General features: G+C 39.6%; 1 protein-coding gene across 1 annotated transcript; it reads right to left on the reverse strand.

Annotated features, from left to right (window-relative positions):
• Positions 1-1,575: 1,575 nt before the first annotated feature.
• Positions 1,576-7,641, reverse strand: fhl5 (four and a half LIM domains 5). Its single transcript, XM_049463336.1, has 6 exons — positions 7,511-7,641; positions 7,147-7,318; positions 6,110-6,284; positions 5,073-5,242; positions 3,918-4,104; positions 1,576-2,012 (listed from the first exon to the last, which is right to left on the reverse strand). The coding sequence occupies exons 2-6, from the start codon at positions 7,303-7,305 to the stop codon at positions 1,861-1,863; spliced, it is 843 nt and encodes a 280-aa protein (XP_049319293.1). The 5' UTR covers positions 7,306-7,318; positions 7,511-7,641; the 3' UTR covers positions 1,576-1,860.
• Positions 7,642-12,611: the final 4,970 nt, after the last annotated feature.

A 12,611-nucleotide genomic window follows, 5' to 3' on the forward strand; every position in this document is an offset into this window, starting at 1 on the left:
TGTTCTCCTCCACCAGTCTTACACACTGCTTTTGGATAACTTTATGCTGCTTTACTCCTGGTGCAAAAATTCAAGCAGTTCAGTTTGGTGGTTTGATGGCTTGTGATCATCCATCTTCCTTATGATTATATTCCAGAGGTTTTTTAATTTGGTAAAATCAAAGAAACTCTTCATTTTTAAGTGCTTTCTTATTTTTTTTTTCTAATTAAAGAGAAAATCTCTACATTTTATTAACATCTTGCCCCCTATTATAGTTATGCACAGGTCATCAGCTGTGCACCAGCAGCTTGATTTAGAGTGCATCAATGTGCCTTTGCTATCATAACCACGGGAAAAGTACACCTTGAAGTTTCATGTATGGATTGCAATGCATGAAAGGAGTGCACTAATTATCTTAATTAATTATGGGTGTGTTTCATTTTGGGCGTAACGTGAAAAAAAAAAAAACAATCAGCATGTCTCTTGCTTCCCATTGCAAAGACTGTTATTAGTGTAGAAATTTCTTTATTCAAAAAAATTTGTTTTGTTCGTCTCGCTGTCTCACAGGGCTTTTAACCAATCAAACGCGATATGTTTGCATGTATGAATATTCATGAGCAAGAGCCGAAATCCTATCGTTTCTCCTCCCACCCCCACTCCTCCACCGGACTAAAGCAGTGTTATACCAGATCACCAGGGGCCTCATGTACTAAAGGTGCGTTCGCACAAAAACATTGCATACGGCATATTTCACGCTCATAGTCAGATGTACTAAATTTGACTTGATTCTTGTGTTTTTGTTATTTGGTGACACTTAGAGGCAATGCATTGAAATTACAACTATTAAGATATTCTTTATGTACACATTGTAGTAAGTATTAGTGGGTAAAATAAAGTAAATTAATCAGACAATTTCTTTCTTACTGAAGTAATAGTTTAACGTGTTTCCACGTAGCCTAGATTATATAAAAATGCATGAAAGTTTGCGCTGGAGTTGTTGGAGATGGCAGAGTTGGCATTGTTGGAAAATATTGCTAATGGCCAAATTCATTGAGAGCGCATTTTACGTGACCATTATGTTTTTTTGGCGCATGATGATGACTGGCTTATAAACCGTTTCAGATTTCCGAGAGCATAAGAGGATAAGAAAACAAGCTGAGTGCGTGACGTGTGGCTTCTTGGTAAGCAACTCATTTAAAGCATTTATTATCCATCTTAGAATAATGCATTTAAACATGGGTAATTATTAGTTATTACACTACGCGTCTTGCAACACTTTTCTTTCTTGACTTGCATATTATACTCTAGCATATTATTATTATTATTATTATTATTATAAAATTATACTCTGCGTAATTAAGAGAGGAGTCGTGGCAGGTGTGATGTTTTTGTGCATTTGCGCTTGATTTCAAGTTGATTGCGATGTACTAAGAGAAAGTACATGTGATTCTGCTTATGCACGGTTTGATAAATCTTGATAAAGTCTCAGTACATGAGGCCCCAGAGCACTTTTTTCACAAAGAACAGCTCACATGTCATTCATTCATACTAAAGACCAGAACAAGACATTTTAAAATGAATGAAAAATAGATGGAATGAGACTTTTAAGCACTTTTATTATTTTTGTACATTAGGCCTTTAAGGGCACATTTACAGTGTTTTACATCAGTTCAGTCATTATATGATAATCAAAAGCAGCAGTAAAAGTATTAAGTGAACTATTTATTCAAATCTACTCAACATTAAAAGCTGATAAAAGCTGAAAAGTCCTTAAAAGTGATTTTAGTGTAAAGTAAACTGCGCTATAAGCAGGCTGTAGAGTAGGACCTGCTCAGATTCTGCAGGGTTTCTGGTGTTTCTGGTGTTTTCCGTGTTTTGAGGTCACTTTTCACGCCCGCAGTCGGTGCACAGGACGTCGTCGCGCTGGGTGAGGAAGCCACGCCCCACCAGAGACACAGAGCACTGCATGCAGGTGAAGCACTCGCTGTGCCACTGCCGCTCCTCAAACGACACGTACTTCGCCCCCGCCAAGCCTGAAAAACACTCTGCGTTAATACAGGACGTATTATGGCTTGATGTACTTTTGTTGTAGTACAACATGATAAAAAGTTCTTATCTTTGATGAATAGCTCACCCTGATAAATCACTTTTTACACCGTTATCCAGCTCAAAGTAGCTCCACACCTCCTTACTAGAATCAGGAGAGTCCTGACATTTAAAATGAGGCATTAATAACTTAAAAAGTGCACAAGAAGCTTATTAAAAAATACTGTTTACATCCTAAAACACTATAGCTTCAGCTCCGAGCGCCGCCATCACTGTACTGATAATAACATAGACATATATTACATTACATTACATTACATTTGGCAGACGCTTTTGTCCAAAGCGACTTACAATATTGAAGTGCAAATAATAGAAGAGGTTAAGTACAAAAATAATAGAAGTTAAAAATAAAGCATCTATAGATAGGGCCTTAAGGAGGTCAGAGGGAAATAATGGGATAGAGCAGTAGAGAAGAGGAAGAAGGAGATGAGGTTAGAATTAGTTAGTGTGTTAGAGGTGTTAGGAGAGTAAGAGCTCTTTGAAGAGCTCTGTCTTCAGGAGTTTATATATAAAGATAGTGAGAGATTCTCCTGATCTGGTAGTAGAAGGTAGTTAGTTAGAGGTGTTAGGAGAGTAAGTGCTCTTTGAAGAGCTCAGTCTTCAGGAGTTTATTAAAGATAGTGAGAGATTCTCCTGATCTGGTAGTAGAAGGTAGTTAGTTAGAGGTGTTAGGAGAGTAAGTGCTCTTTGAAGAGCTCAGTCTTCAGGAGTTTATTAAAGATAGTGAGAGACGCTCCTGATCTGGTAGTAGAAGGTAGTTAGTTAGAGGTGTTAGGAGAGTAAGTGCTCTTTGAAGAGCTCTGTCTTCAGGAGTTTATTAAAGATAGTGAGAGATTCTCCTGATCTGGTAGTGGAAGGTAGTTTGTTCCACCATTGGGGAACTCTGTATAAGAACAGTCTGGATTGCTTTGTGTGAATGTTTGGCAAAGCGAGGCGACGTTCATTGGAGGAGCGCAGCGGCCGGGAGGTAGCGTAAGCCTTCAGGAGCGAGTGCAGGTATACATACATATATATATACATAGACTCCACATAGCCTAGCATAGCAGCCAGCACCAGGAGGCAGGCTATGCAGAGTCTATGTATATCTCTATATATGTATATGTCTATGTTATTTTCAGTTCAGTGATGGCGGCACACGGAGCTGAGGTTTTTAATAAGCTTCTTGTGCACTGTTTGAGCTGGATAACGGTGTAAAAAGTGATTTATCAGGGTAAATTATGTCCCGTGTCTCTCAGTCTGAAGGGTGTTTGGATAAACTGTAAAAATTTCTGGATCTATGAACGCTGTGGGAGAACGGAAGTGTGCTATTCATCAAAGGTAAGTACTGAAGTACAGCGTTATAAGGGTGAGTTTTCAGTAAAGTTTCTCCAGCACTAAGGCTGGAGCAGTATTAGCATTAGCTGCTAAATGCAGCGCTAGCTCTTTTACCACTTAAAGTTGTTAAGTTGTAGATGCTCGGATGCACTGAAAATGTGGGTTACACTCAGTGTATTACAGAGTAAAAAATAAAGGTTGTTTGATTAATTTATATAGTATTATATATATTATTATTATATATATTTTTTACATTGACAGTGACTCTTTGGAAAAGGAGAGGTAACACTTTTTGCTCCTCTAAAGTTTCCATTTTGGACATGCATGGTTTTTGCATGATCGTGACAATTTTTAAAAATGTGCAATTTAAAATATATTAATTTGTAGTAAAATGTGTGAATAGAATTGAACAGTATAAAAATTAAGGATTTCATGGGAAAGTATTATTTTTAAACAATTAATTGATTGATGGATGGATGGATGGATGGATGGGCTGTGTGGTCCGCAGGAAGACTCACTGGTGATGGGTTTGGTGCAGCCGACGCATTTCTTGGCGTACAGGTTGCTGAAGCAGTCCAGGCAGTAGGGGTAGTTCTCTCTGGAGGTGAAGCGCTGTCCGGCCAGCTGCCTCTTACAGCCGATACAGGTGAAGCACTCGCGGTGCCACGGCTTATCCTGATACGTGACTCCGCCCGTAGTGATCGCCTTCAGAAAACAACCATTTATATTCTTACAGTTTACTTCCAGCATTAGATTCTATACAGAGGAATTAGTGCCACAACTGTGGAAAATGGAAATGCAATCCACACAATACATTGAGTTTTCCTCACTAACATGCAGAATTTGTGTTAAAGTAATAATGTAAAACCATTATTATATTACATTTCACTGCACTTGATCTCTTTATTAAAAACAATACACAAAAAATTACATTTTTTAAAACCAAACACTGTTCAGTTCAGCATCAAGTTCAGTACTGTGTTCTGATTGGACAGTGATTACTTTTTTTTGTGGCACCTAGATGAACTGCAATCCTGTGCATTGTGGTTTGCTGTTGAATATTTGCAGCGTTACACAGTGGAACACATTGGGGTTGAGCTGATTGCATTTTAAGGAGGTTTTTGTGCAATTCTGACTCAAATTCAGTGTTTGGTTTTGGAAAAGTAAATTAATGTGTTTTGTTTTTTTAATTAAGATATTAAGCGCAGTGATATTTACTGTATTTTACAATTTCAGTGAAGTTTCTCCAGCACTAGGGCTGGAGCAGTATTAGCATTAGCCGCAAACTGCAGCACAGTTCCATCATTATAATGTTTTTGATGGTCTTTGCGGTGACTGCACTTGAGGATAAGGCAATAATGTTTTGGAAATGTTTGAAGTAAAATTCCCCAAATTAGACTTAGCATTTAATGAATGTGATTAAATTTGTTTCTGAAATCTAAATAATTGGAACATTTATTTAAACATGAAATAAATAATGTATTAGTTTACCATATTTTTAGGACTATAAGGGAAAGTTTTCAGCAAAGGTTTCTCTTTCGCTTGTTTAACTTTAAAGGAAAATGTGTTTAATAAAATGCAATATATAAAACACCCTATAAAATAAAGATTAGAGCACTAAATAAACGTTGCGCTCAGTCTGGTCGTGTGTATGGGGGGGGGGGGGTGTTCACCTTTTTGCAGGCGCAGCACTGGTAGGCGAACTGCTTCTCGAAACAGGGGACGCAGTAGTAGCTGTTCTCTTTGGGGATGAAGGACTTGGTTCCTATTGGCTGCTGGCAGCGCTGACACAGGAAGCACGTCTCGTGCCAGCTGTTCCCCTTGTACTCCATTTTTCTGGAGCCTAAAACAAACACAGACTTTTAGATCTCCTCAGAAAGAGACATGACTGGACATCCTCCAGGTTCAGCTACAGTGCAGCGCTCTCTGATAGGCTGGACTGAGTTTATAAACCATAGAAATGTGGTGAAAGTTGCCCAAATCTAATCTATTACATAATAATTAGTCTTCATGTGTTTTTTGAATGATAAAAATACACTCATTTTGACATTTTCAATTCAAATTTGACATTTAAAAGGAAAAAGAATGGGAATCAAAAGAAGGGGAAATGGATGACAGTAGTGAGTAAGGGTTTCAGTGGTACAAAAGTTTTACAGTGTTACCATGAATTTTGTACCTTTAGTCCAGTAAATTTTGGTTTCACATTGCAGTTTATAGTAACTGAGCGCACTAAACAATGTTTAATGGGTGAAGGTAGAAAAAATTGGACTGAGATTTGTTTGGACCAAATTTGGTAATTTAGTGCAGTTCATTGTTAACAAAACCTTGTCAGGGTTTTAATCAGTCAGTGGAACTCCTGTGTGTATTTTTTCTGTTCCCAAGATAAACAAGCAAAAATCCAGAAATTTATCTGAACACACCTCATTTCCAGAACACCACACCCATCAGTGTAGATATATATATAATAGACTGTTGGCGGGGTGTAAGATAGCAATGAGCAGCTCAATGCTCAATGCCTTGCACAGGGTGTAATATAAAGGGCCCTGCAATTGTGTTACAACAGTGAAAACTGTTTGTTTTTGTGTCGACTCTACAGCAGGATAAAAGCGAGTATATAAATGATTGATGCTGGTGATCCACCTCCAGCAGCGCAGCATCAGACGGGTAACTGTAGCGCAGGTGGAGGGTGCGGAGGGGCACCGGGTCCTACCTGGCATGATGGTCTTCTTGCAGGTGGAGCACTTTGAGGAGTACTCGTGGGAATAGCACTCAGTGCACAGCAGCAGATCGTCTTTAGCAGCAAACGCTTTCTCTACCAGAGAGCGGCTGCATTTAGCACACTTAAAGCAGCCCTCGTGCCAGTGCCGGTCCTTATACGACAGATCCTAAAGTTTAAACACACATACAACAAAATATTAATGCAAACCCATTATATACATTTAGCTTTAATCAATTTGGTCTTGCTCTCTCTAGGTGGGTACAATACAGTAGATGGCGCTCTTTCTTTCCCCTCATCACTCCTAGGGTGATGTGGATCAGCACAAGGCTGCGTCTGTGAGCTGGTGTATCAGAACCGAGTCTCTGTTTTTTCTACCGAGCGTTAGCGCTGTGATGCTACTCGGCAATGCTAAAGCATCAGCAGCAGTTCAAAAACAGGCGAAGTCTGACTTGACATGTATTGGAGGAGGCGTCTGCTAGTCAGTCTTCACGCTCCTGGTGTGTTGGGCGATCACTAGTGATAGGGGGAGTCCTAATGAGTGGGTTGGGTAATTGGCCGTGTAAATTGGGGAGAAAATGGAAAAAATAAAGAAAATACTCAATACTGAATAGTTACCATGTACTGAATAAGAATGTATTTAATTAATTATTTATTTTCTTCATTGTAGACAAACAAATAGTGTTTAATAGATTAATATTTAAGACAGTAAAAAAAGTGTTAGTCCTCCACATTACACCCCTGATCTAAACCTGATCAACTGAGATTAAAAACCAGGGTTATTCCACCAAATATTGATTTCTGAACTCATCTCTGAACGTTTCCCATTTTCTGCAAATAAATGCTCTGAATGCTGATATTTTTATTTGGAATTTGGGAGTTTATAGAATAAACAGCAATGTTAATTTTACTCAAACATAAACCTATAAATAGCAAAATCAGAGAAACTGATTCAGAAACTGAAGTCCTTTAAAAATTTTCCAAGGCTGTATTGCTCAGCACCTCCAGGAACTCCTTCAGGTCTATCTTACCTTACTGTTGCAGCCTATAGGTGAGGAGCACTCCTCACAGCAGTTGGCGAACAGGTTCTCATAGCACTTAGTGCAGTACTGAGTGTCCTCCTTCAGGATGTACTTCTTCCCCAGCAGGGAGTCTTTACAGTAATGGCAGTCGAATCGCTCGGTGGACATGACTGTTCACGACCTGCGGGCGACAGAGCAATGAACAGACACTGAGGAATCCAGACGCTGCCTTTAAACACAGTTAAAGTCTTCAGTTCAGACTCTACAGTACAATAACACACAGCACACACTGTTAACAGTAACGATATACAGTAAACAGAGCCAGTAGTGAAGTGTGTTGATGGTGAAACTGGTGAAACTGGTAAAACCGTACCTTCAGTGCAGTCTGGAGGTGCTGGGAGTGGAGGCTTGCAGGCTGGTGGTCCAGTCTGGGTGGGAGAGGCAGGGATTAAGGGGATGCATTGAAAAGACCCCCTATAAATACCATCGCTCTTATTAGCTGAAATCCCTGGGGCGCATGAATGACCACCCTGCACATATCTACACCTTTTATGGGAGTTCACCCACTCCACACGTATTGCTTCTTGCCTGTGTGTGTATATGTGTGTGTGTGTGTGTGTGTTAGGAATGGGAATTCCTCAAGGCTTCTCAAAATTCAGTATTTTGATGATATGTTGCCCACAATATAATGAGGATATCACGATACTGTGATTCCGCAACACTTCACATCATCTGTATTACTGAAGAGGATAAAATACTCCTAAATAATAAAATACCAGAAATTATGGATTTAATTCAGTTTCACTTTCACAGAATTTAATAACCAATATTCTTATTTTTCCACACAAGGCAGTCAAGGATGCTTACAATTATATTCTGCACAAACCAGGGGCATTGCCTGGCCTGGGCTTCTGGGGCTTTAGCCCCGAATAAATTTCCAGTAGCCCCCAATCGTTTCGCTCAGCTCAGCAGTATTATTATTAAGGAGACAGGCCGCTGTCTGCTGTGAACGGAAAATCTCTTAACGGCAATCACGGAGCCAGTTCAAGGATAAAGTTCCACCTTTCAGGAGCAACAGCCAATCAGCTTGCTGGTTTTGTGGAAAGCGGTGGGCTAGTAGGAGAGACCCCACCCATCCCCGCCTCACTGGGGAGGATTTTTGAGTTCTTGCACCGAGTTTCAGTGGTGATGTTAAAACATATCTGCATATACAGCGATTTTTCTAATAGAAAGGTAACTGAACTAACCATGTAAACTGTGATGAGATGTTTCTGATAGCTGGTTAAAAAGACTCGTCTCTGAATCAAAAACACACAGATCAAGGTTTGAGAAAATAAAACTATATATATGTTTAACTTGCCCTGATGTACCTAATCCGCCAATAACTATTTTATTTTCAAATTGTTTTTATTAATTTAGGTTTGCAGGATTACTCTAAGCTATAATTACTGATAATGTATTTGGCTAGCAAGTTGAAGATAGCCAGAATTTAGTTCTATAATTAGTTTAAATTAGTTTCTTAACCCTGCTCTCTGCCCTAAAATTGTATGTTTTCCACCGGATCCAACTGATCAGCTAAGAAACTAATATAATTCACTGGGCTGAGCCCCAGATTTTTACATACCAGGGCAACGCCCCTGGCACAAAGTCAACACACACCGGTGAGAAGCAGCAACCCATAACGCACAGCGTACTCTCAACCGGAAACAACCGTCCACCTGGAGGACTGCATCTGGAAACTGAAGAGTTGACCCAGCACAGAGTACCAATCCATATCCACTGGGCATTCAGTCGCACATACATTCCCACACTAGAGCAATTTTTATGGTATCCAATTGTCTGGCCAATGTACCTGATCTCCATGTTATGGACTGTGGGAGAAAACCAGAGTCCCCAGAAGAAACCCACACAGACATACAGACACAGGGAGAACATGGAAACTCCACCCAGATACGGACTTGAACCCAAGACCCCAGTGCTGGAAGGCAAATTTGCCAACCACTAAGGGCGTTTTTAACACTCGTAGTTGATTTCTATGGTCCGGATCAGTTTATGAGTACCAGTCACCATTAAGTAATTTTAAATGCAATACTTTTACACTTTTACTTAAAGAGTAAAAAGCTTGAGTTGATTCTTCAACTTCTACAGAAGTATTTTATCAAACACTAGTATCTATACATCTACCTACAGAGTGATAATTGTTTGTTTGTTCTATGGGGAGTATTGCTTTACAGGGACTAGACAAGCTGTGAGTGTGCTTTTGCACCTCTGCATTAAAAATGGGTGCAACTTAAAGTAAAGAGTGCATTCATTTCATTCGTTACTTTAGTCTTAGAGACTTAAGGTCAGATACAGTACCAGCCAAACATCTGTACTCACCTTAAAATGATGTTTTTTTTCATTCACAAACTATGAAGAAAAACATATGGAACTATTTAATGAATGAAAATATTTTATATATATATATATTATACATTCTTCAAAAGTAGCTCCTCTTACTTAGATGATCAGTTTTGCTCATCTCTGCTGGATTTTCTCAGTCAGTTTTATGAGGTAGAATCACCTGGAATTCAGGCTTTCAGTTAACAGCTGTGCTGAACTCATCAAGAGTTAATTACTTGAATTTCTTGTCTCTTAATAAAGTGTTTGAGAGCATCAGTTAAAGTAAAGTAGTGAAGAGGTAGAGTTACAGGTATACAGAGAATAGTGAATATTTGAGTAATGTTCTAATCCAGTGGTTGACAATGGGCGGTCTGTGGGCCAGATGTGGCCCATAAGCATGAAACCTCTGAAAATAAATAAATCAATAAAATTCTTCTTTTGTTGACATCCCTCTCCTGTCTGTCTCTCTGTCGCACTCGGCGTGACTTTAGTTTGCGCCAGTTCTCATTTTTCCACCCGTTATTGTTTTTCCGCATGTTCTTGGGCTCCCTATCTCTTTATAAGGCCGTTTTTTCCGGGTCATGTCACAATTCATTAGCCGGGGCAGCAGTAGTGTATTGGAGCGCGACCCTGACGACACGGGTTTGATCCCGCATGAGGAGCGGTGTGTTTATTTATTTATCTTTTTCCTTTCTTCCTGGGTTTACCTGCTTTGAGATCAACTGTTCTGCCATTGGGTTCAACAACCCTCTGGGCTGGAGAGATACTACTAGTCTGTAACACTCCATCCCATTACACTTTATTTTACAAAACAGAATATTTTTTGTGGCCTGCTATGTTATGGCATAGAAAATAGAAAAAAATATCAGTTAAGGTCAGTTAATCTAAAAAAAGAAGAATTTCAAGAACTTTGAAATCAAAAGCATTATAATGGTGAAACTGGCACTCATCAGGACCACCCCAGAAAAGGAAGAGCAAGAGTTTTTTTGGTTTGTTTAAGACTTTTAAGTTACTACATGATTCCTTATGTGTTCCTTCATAGTCTCTGTTGACGGATACTGTATAGTGTAGAAGGTCAGTCTTAATCCAAGCAGACTTTAAAGCTGTATAGTAAGATGGTGTCAATTTTTTTTGCTTTGTGAACGTATTAGCTGTATGGCTAACACTCTATTAACCTCAGATATCTGACATTTTCATGGCGCTGGGTCCTCAGACACCCAATGCCTGGCTGTGTGTGTGTGTGTGTGTGTGTGTAATGGAGAGGGCCTGTAGGCAGTTGCTGAAGGCTTAGCGAGCGTGATCCAGTGCCAAAGGCTTGCTGGTTGCCAAGCGTCTTAGTAACCACTGACATTGCCTTGGCTCGGCTGAGCATCAGCTGAAAGGAGCTGTGAACTGATTCTCCACAGCCAGACTTCCTAGAGAGGGGATTTCTTTCAGTTTATCCAGTCATGGCTGAATAAACATCACGTTCATCATCAGGAGAAAAACCTTCACCAAAAGCACAGATCATGGTAACACTTAACCATAAGCATACAACACAATATCTCAACTTATTATTCATTAACACTAGTTAAGAAATTATAAGCATTAATATTTAGGGTACCACTTTAAAATAAGGTTAATTCACAACAGGATAATAAATACAGCTCTGGAAAAAAAGAGAGAACTTAAAAATGATGAGTTGAACTGCTTGAAGTTTTGCACCAGGAGTAAAGCAGCATAAAGTTATCCAAAAGCAGTGTGTAAGACTGGTGGAGGAGAACATGATGCCAAGATGCATGAAAACTGTGATTAAAGCAAGTTCATATTCAGAAAGTTTTAAGAGTTCAAAAATCAATATTTGGTGGAATAACCCTGGTTGTTTTTTAATCACAGTTTTTTTCATGCATCTTGGCATCATGTTCTCCTCCTCTACCAGTCTTACACACTGCTTTTGCAAAAACTCAAGCAGTTCAGTTTGGTGGTTTGATGGTTGTGATCATCTATCTTCCTCTTGATTATATTCCAGAGGTTTTCAATGTGGTAAAATCAAAGAAACTCATCATCAGCTGTATATTTCGTCTAGTTCTTGCCAATGGATTATGGATTTTTTTGCAATGTAGAGCATGGACTCTTTATATTTATAGCCAAATATAGTTTTAAAAATGGCAAATTTAAGAAGGTCTGTATGTCACTTCATTAGCTTTAGGAACTCTTTCTGTAAATGCAGTGAAACACTGAGCTAATTGCTAACTGTGGAGTTTAAAAACATGCAGGGCCGTTTTAAGGTGCTATATTGCTGTGGAGTTTAAGGTGTGAAGCGCATCCAACCCCTTTGTAATTGAATGGTTAAAGTGAGCATGCTGTGGTATCATTTTTCAGCCAGATACACGGGCAAAAATAGCTCAGTAGCTGCAGCACTTCAGCAGCTTAATCTATCATGCCTACACTCAGTTTTCCCAGCTAAAGCGGGCAGAATACCGACTCCCAGCATCCTTATCGTCTCCCAGCATTCGTGTCTCTTCATCCCAACATGCATACCAAATGTCTACATGACCCTGCGCCGTGTTCGGGAGTGGACATGCGTTCTGAGCCGTCACCGCGGGGCTTTTAGCTCCGACAAATCGCACGGCGGCCTTTAGATTAATCTGGGCGGCTGGTTTTTGGCTCCTCCCACAAGAAACAGACAAACAGACGGAGTTGCTAGGCATCGCTGATATGATCCTGTGGCTTATGTAATTGTCAGTGGATGCATCTTTCTGTGGGTTTAAATGTGTTATGTGTGTGTGTGTGTGTGTGTGTGTGTGTGTGGAGTAACCTACAAAGTTAGGACAAACAAAAAGCTAAAAATACTCACTGTAAGAAAGGATAGAGGGAGTACAGTAAGATGCGTAGCCTTCTCTGAACCGTCTGTCCGTCTCCATAGTTGTCTCAACAGTTAGTTTTCTCTGTGCTCATTTTACCACATATTTTATTTCCCCACAGAATTTAGTTTATGTACAATATTCTGCTATATTATCATAAGAAGGTCGAGCTACACATAGGAATGAAGTGATTGACATCCTTGCCTGGAGCAGACTGGTGGTCTGCATTTGGTTAAATAAGCTAGTTGA

The sequence above is a fragment of the Astyanax mexicanus genome, chromosome 14, assembly GCF_023375975.1.
Source record: "Astyanax mexicanus isolate ESR-SI-001 chromosome 14, AstMex3_surface, whole genome shotgun sequence".
NCBI lineage: Eukaryota > Metazoa > Chordata > Actinopteri > Characiformes > Acestrorhamphidae > Astyanax > Astyanax mexicanus.

What these genes read in the sequence shown, in the direction of transcription:
- fhl5 (XM_049463336.1), bottom strand. Translation starts at nt 7,305, where the DNA reads ATGTCCACCGAGCGATTCGACTGCCATTACTGTAAAGACTCCCTGCTG. An exon ending in CAAGAAGACCATCATGCCAG is followed by an intron (nt 5,243 to 6,109) that starts GTAGGACCCGGT and finishes TGTTTGTTTTAG; the next exon opens with GCTCCAGAAAAATGGAGTAC. An exon ending in CTGCACCAAACCCATCACCA is followed by an intron (nt 2,013 to 3,917) that starts GTGAGTCTTCCT and finishes AGTGTTTTTCAG; the next exon opens with GCTTGGCGGGGGCGAAGTAC.